At 36.5% G+C, this 17,443-nt stretch overlaps 4 protein-coding genes across 4 annotated transcripts; 1 reads left to right on the top strand and 3 right to left on the bottom strand.

The window, feature by feature from the left end:
- Positions 1-1,706: 1,706 nt before the first annotated feature.
- On the top strand, positions 1,707-5,832 carry LOC132624823 (probable methyltransferase PMT27). The gene is given in 8 exon segments (XM_060339547.1): positions 1,707-3,212; positions 3,303-3,452; positions 3,682-3,952; positions 4,068-4,231; positions 4,234-4,448; positions 4,623-4,895; positions 4,976-5,170; positions 5,246-5,832. Coding segments are annotated over 8 exon segments (2,739 nt in total). The 5' UTR covers positions 1,707-1,958; the 3' UTR covers positions 5,463-5,832.
- Positions 5,833-6,874: 1,042 nt separating this feature from the next.
- LOC132624825 (monothiol glutaredoxin-S6-like) lies at positions 6,875-9,235 on the bottom strand. Its single transcript, XM_060339549.1, has 4 exons — positions 8,697-9,235; positions 7,582-7,655; positions 7,265-7,363; positions 6,875-7,145 (listed from the first exon to the last, which is right to left on the bottom strand). Exons 1-4 carry the CDS (start codon positions 9,110-9,112, stop codon positions 7,090-7,092), a joined length of 645 nt encoding a protein of 214 aa, XP_060195532.1. The 5' UTR covers positions 9,113-9,235; the 3' UTR covers positions 6,875-7,089.
- Positions 9,236-10,211: 976 nt separating this feature from the next.
- Positions 10,212-10,905, bottom strand: LOC132624826 (uncharacterized). The gene has a single exon (XM_060339550.1). The coding sequence runs from the start codon at positions 10,836-10,838 to the stop codon at positions 10,368-10,370; it is 471 nt and encodes a 156-aa protein (XP_060195533.1). The 5' UTR covers positions 10,839-10,905; the 3' UTR covers positions 10,212-10,367.
- Positions 10,906-11,856: 951 nt separating this feature from the next.
- Positions 11,857-16,824, bottom strand: LOC132624824 (aldehyde dehydrogenase family 3 member F1-like). The gene is made up of 10 exons (XM_060339548.1): positions 16,329-16,824; positions 15,324-15,392; positions 14,462-14,558; positions 14,008-14,214; positions 13,721-13,845; positions 13,336-13,440; positions 13,028-13,200; positions 12,859-12,949; positions 12,551-12,700; positions 11,857-12,446 (listed from the first exon to the last, which is right to left on the bottom strand). Exons 1-10 carry the CDS (start codon positions 16,518-16,520, stop codon positions 12,186-12,188), a joined length of 1,470 nt encoding a protein of 489 aa, XP_060195531.1. The 5' UTR covers positions 16,521-16,824; the 3' UTR covers positions 11,857-12,185.
- Between the last annotated feature and the right edge of the window lie 619 nt (positions 16,825-17,443).

Raw genomic sequence — 17,443 nt, 5'->3', positions numbered from 1 at the left:
ATTTTAAGCTATACTTGTAGTGAGTAAAATGAAAGTGATTGCCCTTCAAACATATTACTCTTTAATTTTTGTTCTTGCTGCTCATTTAAAGAAAATATTCAGATCTGCTTCACTCAACATAAGTTCTGTAACATTTATCTTCGAAAACTAAATTGTTACCTCGCTCAACACAAGCTCTATACGTATTGAGTTATGCGGCATAAGTTGTATAGTATTTTTCAGATTATTTTGAGTGCTGAAAGTTATGCCAAGCGAAATGTAAATTTTACCGAGCGATATTCAAATTATGCCACACAAAAAATGTTGAACAGAAACGATTAAAGACCACAAATTTGAGGGACAAAAATTAAAGACCACCCTGAAGCAGGGGCATTTGTGCGAATGACCGAGAAAAATTTGGAAGTCTCTCACTACGGAATAACTTCAGACATATGGTGTCTGAAGTTTCACATTACTGAAGTTCAAGCACATACGAATAAAGGTTATTTATTTTTGGATGAGCTTCAAGCACATGCGACTCAAGTTTAGCTATTTTTACCTAAACTTCAGCCATATGGCTGAATTCAGTCATTTTTGTCTATACTTCAGCGGTTCAGCCATATGAAACTTCAAACGCTACATGTTTAAAGTTGTTTCGAAGTAGGTAGACGTACAAAAAATTTAAAAACGGGATACAAGTAAAATAGTGATGTCCAAATTGGGCACCTGTCAAATTTTTACATTGTTCACGTGGCAATAGCGGTGTAAAAAAAAAAACCGACAGACAGCACTAAGTCGATAAATTGAGTCAAACCACAAAAAAAAAATCATCTAATGATTAGGTTTGACTTGGTATTGAATAATAATAATAAAAAAAAAACTCAACCATAAATGTAACTAATACCAAACCTATATGTAACTAACTCAAATATAGCCCAAATAATACCAAACCTATATGTAACTAATATGTACATTGTAGTTTAATAAGTTTGTTAGAGAATTATAATCCATAAATGTCTAGTAACTCAAATATAGCCCAAATAATATTATGTTCATTTTCATTATCTGTTAATAATTCTTGTTTTATGGGTTGGCGACACTATATTTTAGCATAATGTCATGGCTCATCTCTCATTGGATTATTTTCTTGGAAAGCACCATCTAATTGTTGGATCTTACTGGAACAAGAAAAATTTAGAAGCATTAGTTATTTGATTTGTGTTGAGACCTTAGCAGGAGAAATTGAAAAAACCACTTCAAACTGAAAAAATCGAGACCTAAAAAAACTGAATTTTCTTGATTTGATTTGATTTATGAATTTAAACAAACCTATATAATTGACTTCGTTTGGTAAATAAAAAAATCGAACCAAACCACGTATGTACACATTTACCTGTCAACATTCTGAGTACAACTTAAGTACAGACGTCTCCTTATTTATTTATTTATTTATTTATTTATTTATTTTTCAATTAAAAAAGTTCCTCCCACCCCTATCCAAGGAGTTAATGAGGAATTCTTAACCAAAATAATAAGTTTTAAATAAAATTAATACAAATTTTTAAAAGTAACCAAAACAGTTTTGTTTGTCGTTGGAGCAGTAAATGAGTATAACACGTTGCTGCTGCCAACGCCGAAGAATATAATTTTGGTTGCTTTAAAAATTTGAATTAGATCTGCTAATTTGCTTAACAAATACATTATTTTGGTTAAAAGTTATTAAATGAGTGTAAGACGTTGTTTCCTTTCCCTACTCTATTGGATCAATGATAATCCAAGTTGGACTATTTCTCTCTTTATATGGCTTTCATCTCCCTCCACAAAACAAACTGAATCCTCTCATCTCATTTCCCACTTCTTGCTTTCATTTCTTTTAACCAACCTCAACATAAAGTCTATTATTGCATAACCAAAGGGGCATAACCAAAGGAGCTAAAGCCACAACAATTGAATGTAATCCAAATAAACCAAAAAAAAAAATGCCAACAACAAGAGCTCGTTTGGGCAGAAGACCATCCTCTTCTTCGTACTCATCAACTATTACTACTATCATCTTTGTTTCATTATGTGTGTTGGGAGTATGGCTTCTCACCTCCACCTCTGTTGTTCCTCCCAAATCCACCACTCGAACGTCGACCGATTCTACCTCTTCTGCATCTTCTTCTTTTGCTTCCACCATTATGAATGCCCACAAGACCATTTCTAATAGTGCTAAAACACCTCCTGTTTTCAAAGACACACAAGGAGACCTTCCTGATGATGCCCTTAAAACTGGTGATGCTAACCGGCCTCAGGATACTAACGAAATTGACAAGCTCCAAACAGATGTCTCAACAGATATTACAAAGGATTCTGGAGGTGGAGATAGTTTCAATGGGAATAGTGAAAATGGAAAACCGGAGGATGAGAAGAAAAATGGAAATCTAGCTGTGGCAGAGAACTCTCAGGGATTGCGTGGAACCGAATCAATTGAAGAGCAAGAGAAGCAGAAACAATTGGAGACACAAACTTCCGAGGAAAGTTCCATCACTCACAGGCAAGAAGCTGAGCAAATAACTGCAGGAGTCGGAAAGGCAACAACCGGAAAAGAAAAGGCTGAAGAGGATGTCTCTTTGGATTCAGGAAATGATGCCCATGGAGTTTCAACAGATAACGCCAAGAACATATTGTCAGATCACGAGCAACAAAAACGACTTGAGCAGCATCAACAACAGGAAGATGACCAAATGCAACAGCAACAGAAACAATTAGAAGAACATACTCAAGGGGTAACGAGTAAAGATCAAATCAAACATGACGAAGCACCTAATATATTAAAAGAAGATGTTAAGGTTCAAAATGATCATAAGGCTCCCGTAAACTTAACTAATAACCTACCTGTTCCGAAGAATGAAAATCACAAGACAGAAATCATTGTACCAAAAGAGTCTAAAGAATCAAAGAAGGCCTGGTCGACACAAGCCGATCAGTCAGTGAACCAGAAAGAAAGACGAACAGTCGGAACAAATAATCAAGACAGCAGCGTTCCGGAACAGAATTGGCAGCTGTGCAAGGCGGAAGCTGGTGCAGACTACATACCATGTTTAGACAATGAAGAAGCAATAAAGAAGCTAAAAACCACAAAGCATTATGAACATCGTGAAAGACATTGTCCTCAGGAACCTCCTACCTGTCTAGTCTCCTTGCCTCAGGGATACAAGAGGCCAATTGAGTGGCCCAAAAGCAGAGATAAGGTAGTTAGTTGTCTATTTTAACTACTACTTTTTTACTTAATATGGACCAGGAAAATGTTAATCTTTTGAGTATTTCTGCCTTTTATCCAGATATGGTACCATAATGTGCCTCATACATTGTTAGCAGAGGTGAAGGGCCACCAAAACTGGGTGAAGGTTTCTGGTGAATTCCTAACTTTCCCAGGTGGAGGTACTCAGTTTATCCATGGAGCATTGCATTACCTTGATTTTGTACAAGAGGTATGTTATCCATCACCAAGGACTACAAAAACAACAATACAGCTATGATGAAACACTAATATCAGGATAGTGACTAAAGATGTTCGCTATGGCCTCTACTACACAACATCATAGGATGATCAACCAAAAAAGTAAAAGAACATTTTAAAACTAATTACTACTCCTAGAAGATACTAAATTTGACATTTCATTGATGCTGTAATTTATGTCAATCAACTGGCGGTTGTAGGCAGTTCCGGATATAGCATGGGGAAAGCGCACTAGAGTAGTGTTAGATGTTGGCTGTGGAGTAGCTAGTTTTGGTGGTTATCTTTTCGAGAGAGACGTTCTTGCAATGTCTTTCGCACCTAAAGATGAACATGAGGCACAAGTTCAATTCGCACTGGAAAGGGGAATACCTGCAATATCTGCCGTGATGGGTACTCAGAGGTTGCCATTTCCAAGTGGAGTTTTTGACCTTGTGCATTGTGCACGCTGCAGAGTCCCTTGGCATGAGGAAGGTGTTTCCTACACAATATTATTATTTAGAGCTATTTGAACAGTCAAGTCCCATTTGGACTTTGCCTTTGAGTTGCGCATATGAATTCCTTAATAAAGTTTAAATTTGCAATGAAGGTGGTGCTCTTCTCCTGGAATTGAATCGTGTCCTTCGCCCCGGAGGTTACTTTGCCTGGTCTGCAACTCCTGTCTACCAAACTCTTGAAGAAGATGTCGAGATATGGAAGGGTAAAATCCTAATCATCTCTTTCCCTTAATGCTATTAGAGAGTTAAATTGACGCGTTTATTTTTTCTTTCCCCTTCTTCGGCTCTCTATTACCAGAAATGTCTAGCTTGACGGTGGCCATGTGCTGGGAGCTTGTAACCATAAAGAAGGACAAACTAAACTCTGTTGGTGTTGCCATCTACCACAAACCAGACACAAATGAATGCTACGATCAAAGAAAACAAAACAAACCTCCAATGTGTAAACCAGAAGATGATCCTAATGCTGCCTGGTAAGCTCACTGTAACAATAGACTAAGAAATTTTCTTCCTACAAAATTTTGTTTATTCGGTGAAATCTCCCTGCCAATACTATTTATGATATCTACGAAGAATTAGACTGTAATTTCCATATATATGAGAAATGCTTACCAACTTTTAATGAGATTGGATTACACATGTTTCAGGTATGTCCCCTTCCATTCATGTATGCATAAGGTGCCAAGTAAAGAAAAGGAAAGAGGATATAGGTGGCCTGTAGAGTGGCCGGAGCGACTGAAGACGCCTCCTTACTGGCTAAACAAATCACAAGTTGGAATTTATGGAAAACCAGCGCCAGATGACTTTGCAGCAGATTTAGAACATTGGAAACGTTTGGTAAGCAAGGTGTATATGAACGGATTGGGAATTAGCTGGTCAAATGTGAGAAACGCCATGGACATGAGAGCAGTGTATGGAGGGTAACTGACTTCTTTCTTCTTACTTTTGTCCAATATGCACGAAAAAGAGTACCGATAAAAGGCTCCTATAATTATAACAGGTTTGCTGCGGCACTTAGAGATCTGAAAATGTGGGTGTTGAATGTGGTGAATGTCAATGCTCCAGATACACTTCCAATAATATATGAGCGTGGTCTTTTTGGAATTTATCATGATTGGTGTGAATCATTTAGTACATACCCAAGGACATACGATCTTCTACATGCTGATCATCTTTTCTCCCAGTTGAAGAAGAGGTAATAGTAGTTAATGGAGTAGAACCATAGTCCTCTTCTACAGTGGACTAATGACTTTCATGTGGCATTTTGTAGGTGCAAAATTGTTGCTGTAATGGCAGAGGTTGACAGAATAGTTAGACCAGGAGGTAAATTGATTGTCCGTGACGACTCTGCCACAACCAAGGAAGTAGAAAACTTACTCAAGTCTCTGCATTGGGAAATCCGGAAGACCATCTCCCAGAACCAAGTTGGAATACTAAGTGCAGAGAAGACATTTTGGCGGCCAAACGCTTCTGCTGCACCCACCTGACTAGAGTCAGGAGAGTATCAAATCATTTAAATCTGTGGTTCGCAGTTCGTACTCTGTAGCAATCACAACAAGCAATTCCTGTTTTGTAGCCTAAAGGTCTTCATATACTGCTGCGAGCAGGCAAACAGCTGCTGCCGTAGCTTTTGTTATTTATTTTTCATTTCTATTTTTTTTAGTTGTTTATTTATAGTTTGATAGATAAAGAAGGCAAAGTGCTGCAGGGCAAATGCCGTAGCTGCTGTTATTGATTAATTACAAGGTTAATGTTTACACTTAGCATACAAATACATAATTACAGTGACAAAGAACTGAAGTTCCCTATCTTTGAATCTCTTCTTCAAACATGAATCCTAACCCTTATCATTTTTCTCTTCTCTTCTTTGTCACTTTTCCTTTTTTCTGTGCGGATTGTTTGTATTGTTTTCGACTCACCAACTTCATTTTTGTCCAAGACAACTACCATCAAAAGGACAACAAAGAGAACAAACTGCTTTTTGGAGTGAGTGCTTGATCGCTGAGTTTTGATGCCTACGTCTTTTGGAGCGAACTCAGAGTGAATTTGAAGCGAATGTTTTTTTGTTTTTTGAGAAAGGTAACAATTTGAAGCGCATGGATAAAAGCTATGCTTTTAACTAAGAGACAGTTCCATAAAAAAATTTATAAATAATGCAACTATTAATCCCACAGAGCGTTTGATAATGCTAACAGCATGCTTAACGCATCCAAATCGGACAAACATGGTGTTTCTAGTAGAAGATAGGTTTCCTCAACCAATTCAGTTGGCCAGCTATAAGATTGGTTTAATAGTTTGTCATGCGTTGCTTTGACAAAGATAGATTAAAAGTCAGACGGAACAAAAAATTTCTTTAACAAGGATAGATTCAAAATCAGACAGCATTGAGTTACCTTTGACAAAGGTAAATTAGAAGTCAGACAAATTTGAGTTGACTTGGCATGACACCTTCAATGGATCATAGCACTTAATCTACCCTCACCAAATCATTCTATTGAAATGTGAATGGATCAGCAGAGCTCATGAAAAATGGCACTTAGCGGTACTTATCAAATTTAACTAATTAGGCCCACTGGGTATTCTCTAGATGAATTAAAAGACTTTTGAGTTAACAGGTCTCGTTATGTGCCAATCATGGCATCTCGTCGTTCTTATGTCTCTATACACAATTTGGATCTTCAAGTTTTTCATCATGCCATTTGCTCAGAAGATTATCCACTGGTTCTAGAACCTAGATGGCCATAAAATTGCATACCAAATTTTGAAATTTGAACGACATAATTGGAACAGGAGCAAAATCTGTATTAGACAATTTCTCTAGTTCCACGGTTATGTGTTATCCCATTCCGTTTTACTTTTGTTCATTTGTAAACAACCTACTAGCACTGCATGCTGAAAGTTATAGACAGTGAAGGACATAAGCTCTGGAATTAAGTTCAAATCCCTTGTCTTTTGTCCAAATACCACAAATTCAGCATAAGAAACAAAACGAACAGCATATCAACATACAAATTTCTAGCTTAGATTTGGACCTACTGAACTTAACTGAGCTCTCCAAGAATACATTGCAGCTTCAGGACTTCAGAAAGCTTGAATCTCTCGGCTTTTAGTACTTTACTCTTTCTTAAGAAGATTTTGCAAATGCCCACTTTTGACAGCATTTTGGAGATCTAATAAGAAGCCAACAAACAAATGAAAACAATCAAAAACAAGAAGAATCAAATGTTACAAGCTGATAAATATCAGGTCAGGAGAGCAGGAACCGGACAACTGCAATCACAAAGCCTACCATCTGAACCACCAATATGCTTCCCATTCACAAACACTTGTGGGACTGTGCTGCGGCCCACCAGATCTAGAAGGACATCTTGAATACGACCGCCATCATCTGAACAGATATATCGTACGTTTGAAACAAATCCATAAATTTCCATCACAAGATGTGACAATCAATCTAGACTAATTAAAGTTCTTAGGAGGAGGAAGCACAAATAGGCAATGAATAGTCAATGAAAACTGTGTTTTCTTCCATGAATAGTTTTCAAGTATTTTACTTTATTTTCATTTCTTTTGACAGTTTTCAGGGGAGGGGTATTGACAAATTACCTCGAAGATCAAGCTCCACCACAAATGGTTGTTCTTGAAGTTCATTGAAGATTCGTTTGGCACGCTTGCAGTACCTATTTCGAAAGATAACACAAATTAAACCAATAGAATGAGAAGGAACAACCTTCAAAACATTAAAAACACTTAGAAAGCTATTTCAATTCTCAGACACAAGGTACTTTATGATTCTTCTTTCTTTTTATGGTCAAGATAAATGTGTTATCCAGCAGAGAATCAAATAAAAGAAGGCATAGCCTCAAAATGTGATGGGATACAGAGCACCACTACAGCCTATGATGCCTCAAATCCATTATCTACATTATATCTTAACCTTATATAATGTTTACTCCAAGCAGCACAGAGAACATCATAAATCACATGCTCAGCTATTAAATCGGTCCGTCTCTCACTAGCTTCCTTCTTTGCCAAAATGAAAGGTCTGGTTTAAGACCCTTTAGAGCTCATAACTACAATCAAAGGAAGATGGCAATGATGTAAAAGTAAACTTATACGTGTGTAGTGTGCTCTTCATATATGCATAGCAATTATTTTCAAATTTCAATATGGAAGAGGAATAAAAGGCACTAGATGTCTAGAAAATTTGTCAACAGCTACAAACACTTTATGTAATATAACAAATGATGGCGGAAACAATATGGAATTGAACAATTGAATAAAGAAAGCAATGTTATCAGTCACCCTCTATAAGCAAAAAATAGAAATATACAGATTACCTCCTACTTAAAACCAAGATGAAACCAATGTTATCAGTCACCCTCAAGTGAAAATCAATCAAGAAGCAAGCCACAGCGAATTCAAATGCAACCGAATGGTGTCAATCCTCATAAGAGTTCCAGTAAATAACTAACAACTTACAAAGAGCTAATCCCATGTAAGTGACTAATAAATCGGCCAAAGTCTAAACGTAGTAAAATCAGGTCTATCTGTGATCACAGCTATTCTTCAGAAATTTCTCAGTGATGCTTTTAACAATTAACATGAAAGAAGATAAAACAGAGAGCAGATCAATCCAGTTAACAAGCAAAGTAGAATAGAAACCCTAGAAACAATTTTCTAATCAATCCTCAGTTTTAATCAAACAGAGAGATACTTACGGGCAATAAGATTTGGAAAAGATGGCGATCTTGTTAGAGTAGATTACATTTTGGACAAAAGCAGAAGGAGAGCTAGAAGCTAGGGCTTCAACTGGACCTTTCACTATCGCCATTACTCCAAACACAGTAAGCATCACAAGAAGATTACGCTTGAAGCAACCATTAACCGCCATTTTCTCTTTTTCTATTTCACCAACAGTTGACCCCTCAAAAAACTGTTGAGTTTTGGACAAAAATGAGAGGAAATGGGGTTTATGAGTTTTCGACAAAAAGACAGTTTTTTCCAGGCGGTTGCAAAACTGTTGTATTTTGGGAGTGGGGAACGGCAAACCGGGTTTAGTGGGAAGATTGTGATATTGTCTGAAGCACCGGTTTTCTATTTTGGTTAAATGAACCGCCGGGTTCATTTGGATCATGACGGAGGAGTTGACTACTGTAAAGACCGGAAACCCGACAATGACGGAAGATTAGCTTTTGGGCTTTTTTGGACCTACAACTTCCACATTTTACGATTTACGCAACTCACCAATTTATTTCTTTACTTTATAGTGATTGTACCTTTCGATGAATGAGCCCATTCAGTACATTTAGAGGGTGGGATCTACATAAAAAATTATATTGTATATATGAGGTAATTTTTATATACATATATTAATTTTTAAATATTTTGAACAAATGTAAAAGGCTAATTCAAATCCTTCAGAATGTCTAAAATTATTTCTAGCGTTCTAGGTTCGATTCTTTGGAACAACATTATTTTTTATATTTAATTTTTGTTATTTTTTTCGAATTCTGTACAAGTTTTGGTATCTAGTATTAGTGACTCTTTCTCGAAAGTAGTAAATTACTATTTAGTACACACCGCACTTATCACGTTGTGTATAATTCGCGACAAAGCATTAAATTGTTTGAATATGTAATGAATAATGATAAAGTACTGCATTTTTTGCAATAAAATGTGCACTATGAAAAAGAACAAACTAAAGAAGAGGGTCCCGTGTTAGAAAAGTAGCGTGAAACTCATCCAGGAAAAAGTAAATAAATGCAAGTAGTAGTGGTACTGAACAATGAGACCCCCAAATGTGACTAATAAGAATCTTTGACTAATAATATGTGCAATTTTCGAAACAAAATCTCTTAGGTGTATTAGCTTTGGGAGAATTCCAAGAATGTTTAAAATGAATAGGAGTTAATATGACTTTAAGCAATGATATTGATATATAGTAATAGAAGCTAACGCGCAGAGTAAATGGGAACCGTGAAGTGAAGATCACAATACACAAAACTTTAATGTACTTTGTAATTTCAGCAGGTTAAATGCATTGATAATGTGACTTAATCGTAGCATACACGATCTTTTACACTTAATCTTTGCCTTGGCTTTTGATATACTACATCAAATTCTAATCTGTAAATTTCAAGACTATTATAATTTCGAGTTGCTTTCACATCTTTGCTTACAGGTATTTGCCAAAACTAGTTTTCAAACAATGCCATAAATTCAGGAAATTAGAGTAGAAAAAGAACAACTTGGTCAAGAGTACAAAGGTGAAGTTTACAAAGTTCTCACTTCGTCTACAACATCTCCCCTGCTTGTAAATAAACAATTTAATGAATACAGCAAACAACAATTCATATGAACCGAGATGAATATATATTCCCCAAACAAATCTAAGAAAGCTTAACATCTGGATTACTCTTGTAAAGCTGATTGTATTCCTCAAGTTCTTCATAATACATGTCCCACACGCATCTAACACATCCACTCCCACAACAATCCCCTGGCAACGGCTTTTCCGGCGGTGGTGGAATCGCAACCGTTGATTTCTCCTGATTCTTCTCCGTTTCCGTTTTGTTATTCGTTGTTGACTCTACGGTGCTCTTGTTATCCATCGTTGACTCTATGGTGCTTTTGTTATTTTCTTTATCGGCCATCGGGGTTTTAAGTGCAGCGAAATTAGGGCCAGATAGAGATTTAGGGTGATTGAATCGGATCAAATTGACGGTCGAGATTCGCCTAAGAGTGAGATCTGTTATAGGCATGAGAAATGTAGAGGCGCGTTGGACATTTTCCGATGGCTGATGAGGAAGATTGGTTATCAAAGGTGTCGTTTTGGACAAGGAGAGGCCAAAAAGGGCCATTCCTCATATAACCAATCACCGTGCACCTTTTGAGAATTACGTGTTGACTAATGTGTAGTTTGATTTTTTATTTTATTTTTGGTCCAATTTTTAAATTCAGACATCTGGCTGCGACGTCTCTATTCGCCTACAAACATATGTGCTCAAGTTGACAACATTATTCTCTGAGCCAAATTGCAGTAAACATGTTTATTTTTGTTTCAACAGAAGAATCTGATACCCCTTCCGTCCAAAAATTAGTGTCATTTTAGCAAAAAAAATTATCCCAAAGTAAATATCACCTTAAGAGTTTAAGACAAAAACTGACAGATGTTTCCAACTGTTAGGTGTGCGAATAAAGTACCACATTGGTAGATGAAAAGGAAAAGGAGCTACGTATAAGTGTGAGGTTTTTTGGGGAAAATCATGCGGGTTTGACTCAAAGCGGACAATATCATATCATGTTAAGAGTATTTTTGAACCGTTAAGCCCAACACCAACTATGTCCTTAACATTAAAGAAGTAGTCGTCGCTTTAAGACTATCCGTGATGAAAATGATAATCTTATTAAAAAAAGATTGTCAATGATGCCGTTAGGACAAAAACAGGGATAAACGAGCTCCCGCATAGTTAAAGATTGTCATGGGTAAAAGCAAACTATTTGGGGGATCTTTACGTATTTATGATTAAAAAACACGGATTGTCATGTCCTTGAAATATTGAGGTGTGTTCATTAGATTGTCAAGAGACAATGAGAACAAAACCTGTACTGCAAACCTTACAAGAGTGAAAAAGAATAAGGAAAGCTCTATAAGAATAACATCATATTGTCTTTTTACATAGTAGTTTATAGCGGAATAAGAATGCTTACTTAAACAGCAGTAATCAGGAAGCGTGTGGGATCAAAACTAGCCATTACATTTTAAATTGTCACCTCTTCTCGAAACCACCACGTAATATTGATGCCTCCTCATCTTTTCATGTTTAAGTTGGACTTGTAATTTAGGTTAGGCAAGTATGTTAATTCAAAACGTGCAGGTAAGTGGCAACTTCGCTTTAACTTACTGTATTACTTTGTCTATTCTTCTATTAGAATTGAACAAAATCCTAATTCCAAATCCCCGCTAGCAGTCTATTATCAAACATATTTCTTTTATTTTGTTTATAATAATATACTTGATAGGCAAGTAGAGAGACAAATAAAACTACTTCAGTGGATTTCTGGATAGAAATGACGATTCTAAATTAGTTTCACACCCAAAACTTCCCACAGGAGCAAGGGAGTGACAACATTTAGCTTTCTTGGTGATCGGTAAGGCACTTTTGTTTGATGGATTTACCCTTATTTGACTGAGAAGAGTTCATCTTCTACTGCCTTCGATTTGTTCTGAATATTCCTCTCAACCCCAGCAAGAGCAGTACAAGACCAATGTAGTCATAGTTGTAAGCCAATCTGACAAACTCCATCTTGAAATTATTCCATGGAGGATACCTTGGTTCCAACTCAATTAAGAAGCTCCTATGTAGAACTGCTTTTTCATGACTGAACGTGTCAAAAGAGAACTTCCCATGGTAACGTCCTAAACCACTCTGACCAACACCTCCGAATGGTAATGTGTCACATATAAACTGAAATTGCAATATTATGACAAGTAAATCAAACATCTCCATTTCTACATATATTTAACTGAGGGGGTGAGGATACAATTGGAAGAGGAGGCGAAGCCTCATACCTGAATTACAGCATCATTGAAAGTCAGACTTCCGGAAGATGTTTCCTGCAAGATCTTCTCCTTCAACGAATCATTCTTGGTAAATGCATATATTGCAAGAGGTTTTTCCCTCGAGTTTATGAACTGAATGCTTTCTTCAATATTATTCAGCTGTTAAAAAAACCACTTTCCAGTCAGACATTCTCTTGAAGAGATCTTTTATAAAGTGAATCGAGAGTAAAGTCCTTTTACTCTAGTTGAAAGCAGAGATTAACATTTCATTAAGTAATACATAGAACAGTATTGCTTGAGAATCTGTTCGGGCTTACTGTGATGATTGGAAGCAATGGGCCAAATATTTCTTCAGTCATGATATCAGTGTCAAGAGGCGGATTCAACAATATTGTTGGCTCAATAACCCTGAAAAATTCATCAAGTAAAATGAGGAACAGTGTATGTGAACAATAGTAGAAGGGGATACAGACTACAGAGGGTTACATGTTTTCCTCATCTACTGAGCCTCCATAAACAACGGATGCTGCAACTTTTGGATCTTTGAGAAGATTGTGTACTCTATCAAAGTGGTGCTTGTTCACGATTCTGGAGAGATTTTCCAAAGTTTTCAGGTTTTCACCATAAAATTTCTTGGTGAACTTCTTCAATAGTTCGATCTGGAAAACGAGAAACTACAATAATAAACAGGTAGCTACACCATCTGCCTCAAAAAGACAATAACATATAAAACTTTTAATGAGAAAGAGAAAGGAAGGACAGATAAATACAACAGCTCATGCTGCCATTAATACCAGAACTGAAGCAAATTGTCTTTCCACGAGCACATAGTCGATTCCTATGCATGCTTGTCCATTGCATGTTCCCCACTTTCCACCTGCTATCCTCTTGACAGCCACCTTAAAACCAACCTTATACTGTGAGCAAAATATGACTACAGTATGAACAAATTATACACTCTACTTCCCACCATAACGCAACCCAAAATTTTGGTGCAATGACCTATCACAAAAATATCCAATTGTACTCCAAAATTTATGTCAGTTTCTTTCATTTGCAACAAAAAAAGTTGTCCCGTATGGGAGATGCTTTGATCCCTAAAAATTTGTAGCCTAACTTTCTCTTTAGATGAACATGAAGTAACCATTAGTACTTTAGGGATATTTAACCATTGGGAACCTGTAAATCAGAGGAATTAGATAGTGTGTCAAAGATGGCAGGACATTTTCCACCCAGCTCTAGGGTTACAGGTGTTAAGTGCTTCGCAGCTGCTGACATTATAATGCGCCCAACTTGTGGACTACCTGCAAAACAAGAAGCCATAATTACATTATCAACACTTAATAACTAACAAATCTTTCTTCTAGGTCACTTCTTAATTATTCTTAAATGCTGAATGTCCTTCTGCAAAACGTTCCTCCCAAACATGAGAAAGATCACAGGAAATTAGATGGCTAAGGCTATACCTGTAAAAAATATCTTATCCCATTTGAGCTGCAATAGTTGTTCTGCTACGACTTTTCCCCCTTCAACAACTCTAATAGCTTCTGGATCCATGTAAAGAGGTATTGTATTGGCTAGAAAAGAGGAGCATTTTGGTGCTAGTTCTGAAGGTTTGAGGACAACTGCGTTTCCAGCAGAAATTGCTCCAATCATCGGATCTAAAGCCAGGGCTGCAGATAAAATAATAGACTAATAAATACAAGGCAACGGTTGTAGAAAACCAGCTAACAGACCATATTAGATGTCAATTGAATAATGGAAGAGTATAAAATCCATATTATTTTGGTTCCTGACTAAGTCATATTGATACAGAGTTCAAGGAATTTGTTTGATTGTACAATGGCAAATGTTTCTCCGCGTCAAGCAAAAAAAAAAAAAAAGGATAGTTACAGTAGTAGTCAAAAAGATTTTACTCACAGATGGGAAAATTCCAGGATGCAAATATGAGCACCACTCCCAGTGGCTCTGATACTACTGCCCCTCTTGCAGGAAAGAAAACTAATGGTATTCGGCCCTGCTCATATAATATCATCAGTGTCTGCTCAACATCTTAGTTTATAGATTATAGATAATACAAATAGTTTCCAAATGACTCAGCAACATGGATAAAAGAACAATCTTAACATTCACTTGCTGGTTAGTGACCAAGAAGCAAGTAAACATAAGAGATAATTGACAGCTTCCACGCACAAAGAGTAATAGCATCCTGCAGTAAAAGCACTTTGATGTCTCATGTCTCAACAAGATCATAGCATCACAAGGATTACTTCATTGTTACTTCTGGATTGATTGTTTGTTCACAATTCATTTGAAACTGCAGATTGTTCATTATACTAGTATGTTATTGCAACACTTTTTTGGACTATGTGATGCAGCTCCTGTTGCTACTACTTCACAGACTAATTAGTAACAGTGTAACACAACAGAACAATTGTATATCTGTTTCGTGCGAGGTCTTTTTCGTACTTTTCGAAGTGTTTCGGCCTGCTTGTATCTGTAGATTGTTTTGAACAGCAAAACCACTTAGACTATTCTCCACTAAGATAATATTTAGTAATCTACGCAAGGGCGGTTGTAAAAAGGTCCATACTGTTTCTACAACAGCTAACATACTTATTCAAGACAGAAAGGAAGAGGAGTTGTTACAGCCAACATTAGGAACCTGTTACTCCATTAAGGACAATTTCATCAAAGATGTTTGTCAAAAACTGATCTAACAGTTAAGGATAATTTTATTTGTTTAGCAGGGGGGAAACAGAAGAGGGGCTGAATTACAAACCTTTTGAGGGGCCATCCACTTCTCAAAACAGCGCAAAGCAAGGGTAGCTGATTTCCTCGCCACACCAACCTGAAATGAGTGGAAAACAAAACTTTAGTCATGCGATGAATCCCTAAATATACCAATTTTTATTGTTTAATTCTCTTTGATCACATATGAATTTCAAGTGTATGTCATTTCTCTGGCATGATAGGTTGACTGCTGTAGTGGTAAATGTTTGTCCTACTCCTGAGGTGGGATGAGCCAGCTCAACATGTGCAAATCGGAAGACAGACAAAGTCCAGGGATGCCTGACCTGCGTGTCTTCCATTTATCAGGCACTTCCCGCCTAATTAAACTTGTCTGCTCCACATCTTCCACTTTTGATTAACTCCAACACAGCCGTTACTGCTCCACATTTCTCAATGGATTTTGAGATTCTTGCAACCATCCCCCACAAATCAAGACGTCATTTCCTACTGATCAGGGACCCTTTTTAAACCCTAGCTAGCTAGCTATTAGACCCTCCGACTCCTCTAACAAAGGGGCACTCCGCCAACATCTGGACTCATCAGATTCTTACCCAGCTACACCTATACTGAACTCTACCACTCACTTACACTTTTTCTCTTAGCTCAGCTCTTGCTGCCACTTTTATCAACGCCTCCAGGCTCAACTTGTTTGGAAGCTTAAAAAACGATCATCACTAAGATCCTTCCAGCTTTCATCCTCTACGTTATCTATCTTTTTTCAGATCAACTTTCTATTCGAGCTGCTAGTGTTCCTGTTTCTTCGTGGTTGTTGGATTTTTAGCATCCACATATAACATCCAACAAATACAACTTCCCGTTTCAGGAAACAGTGGATCATACAGATGTTAACTTCAGTGAAGCAAAAATTTGCATTACTAATATGGTTATGAGCTCATGAACTAAAGCACCAGGTGCATAAATCAGTTGAAAAGGAAAAAAAAAAAAAAAAAAAAAAAAAAAAAAAGAGAGAGAGAGAGAGAAACCAGGTACCCACTTCATCACGATAAGCTTCAACAGGGTGTTTTCCAACATCTTGTTTAAGTGCTTCAAAGATCTCATCTTCTTTTTCAGTAAGGAGCTTAAGAAGGGCTTGAAGTTGTGCTTTTCTCCATGCAACACCTCTTGTTCTTCCACTCCTGAATGTTGTTCTCACTTCACCTAACATATCTTCATGAACTCCATTCATTGCTTCAATTTTACTCTAACAAGACTCTTCTTCCCCAATTCAATTTTAAATAGTATTAACCCCTTACACATGCAGCATGTGTCCTTTCTCTCACTAATTTTGCTTTGCTGTTGCATTCAAGTGTTTTGCAAGCATTAAATGTTGCCCAACAGATTAATCCACGTGGCGATTGATCAATCCTTTGCTTTTATGGATTAAGTGTGCGACTCCTTTGAGGTATATTTCACCCTGCTTTAGGATGATGTAGGATGCTAGTGTATGAAGACGGAGTATAAACGACAAGTTTTCGAAAATTTATGACACAACTATATTGTGGCTACGCTTGTGGAAAATAGCGACAAAGTTGAAGATATTGTACTGTTTTCTATTACTCCATCAGTTTTACTTGTCTTTTTATACGTTTCTTTGAGAAAACATCAACTAAATGAGTAATTGAGTTAAATTATTCTTATTTATTCTTTGGTCTCAATTAATACAATTTTCTTTTTCACCATATTAATCTCTTATCACATTTTATTGAGTAAGGATAAAGATATAAACTAATGATTAATTATATCTTGATTTTATAAAATGATAATTATTTTGAACCATTTATTTCTAGTAAAAACAACAAAGTAAAGCGGACCAAACACAGGAGGGGGTAACAAGACACTACAGCTAAGAACCCCCACGAAAAGAAAAGATACTTCAATTGCCGATAGCAGAAGAATTTTCTTTTTCTTTTTTCCCTTAGTACTGGTACTTAACTAGATGATTGCATTCGTTCCAATTATTTTATATGTATTTATTTGATTGTATACTAATTTTTTTAAATTTATGATCTTAAATATATCATGATTATTTTCAGATTTAGAAAGAAACGGAGTATTATTTTTAATAAGTTTTAAAAAGATAGAATAACTAAAATTGAGACAGAAAATATA

Source organism: Lycium barbarum, chromosome 12, assembly GCF_019175385.1.
Source record: "Lycium barbarum isolate Lr01 chromosome 12, ASM1917538v2, whole genome shotgun sequence".
Taxonomy (NCBI): domain Eukaryota; kingdom Viridiplantae; phylum Streptophyta; class Magnoliopsida; order Solanales; family Solanaceae; genus Lycium; species Lycium barbarum.
Note: the sequence above shows the minus strand (reverse complement) of the source record. Positions and strands in the feature narration are given on the sequence as shown.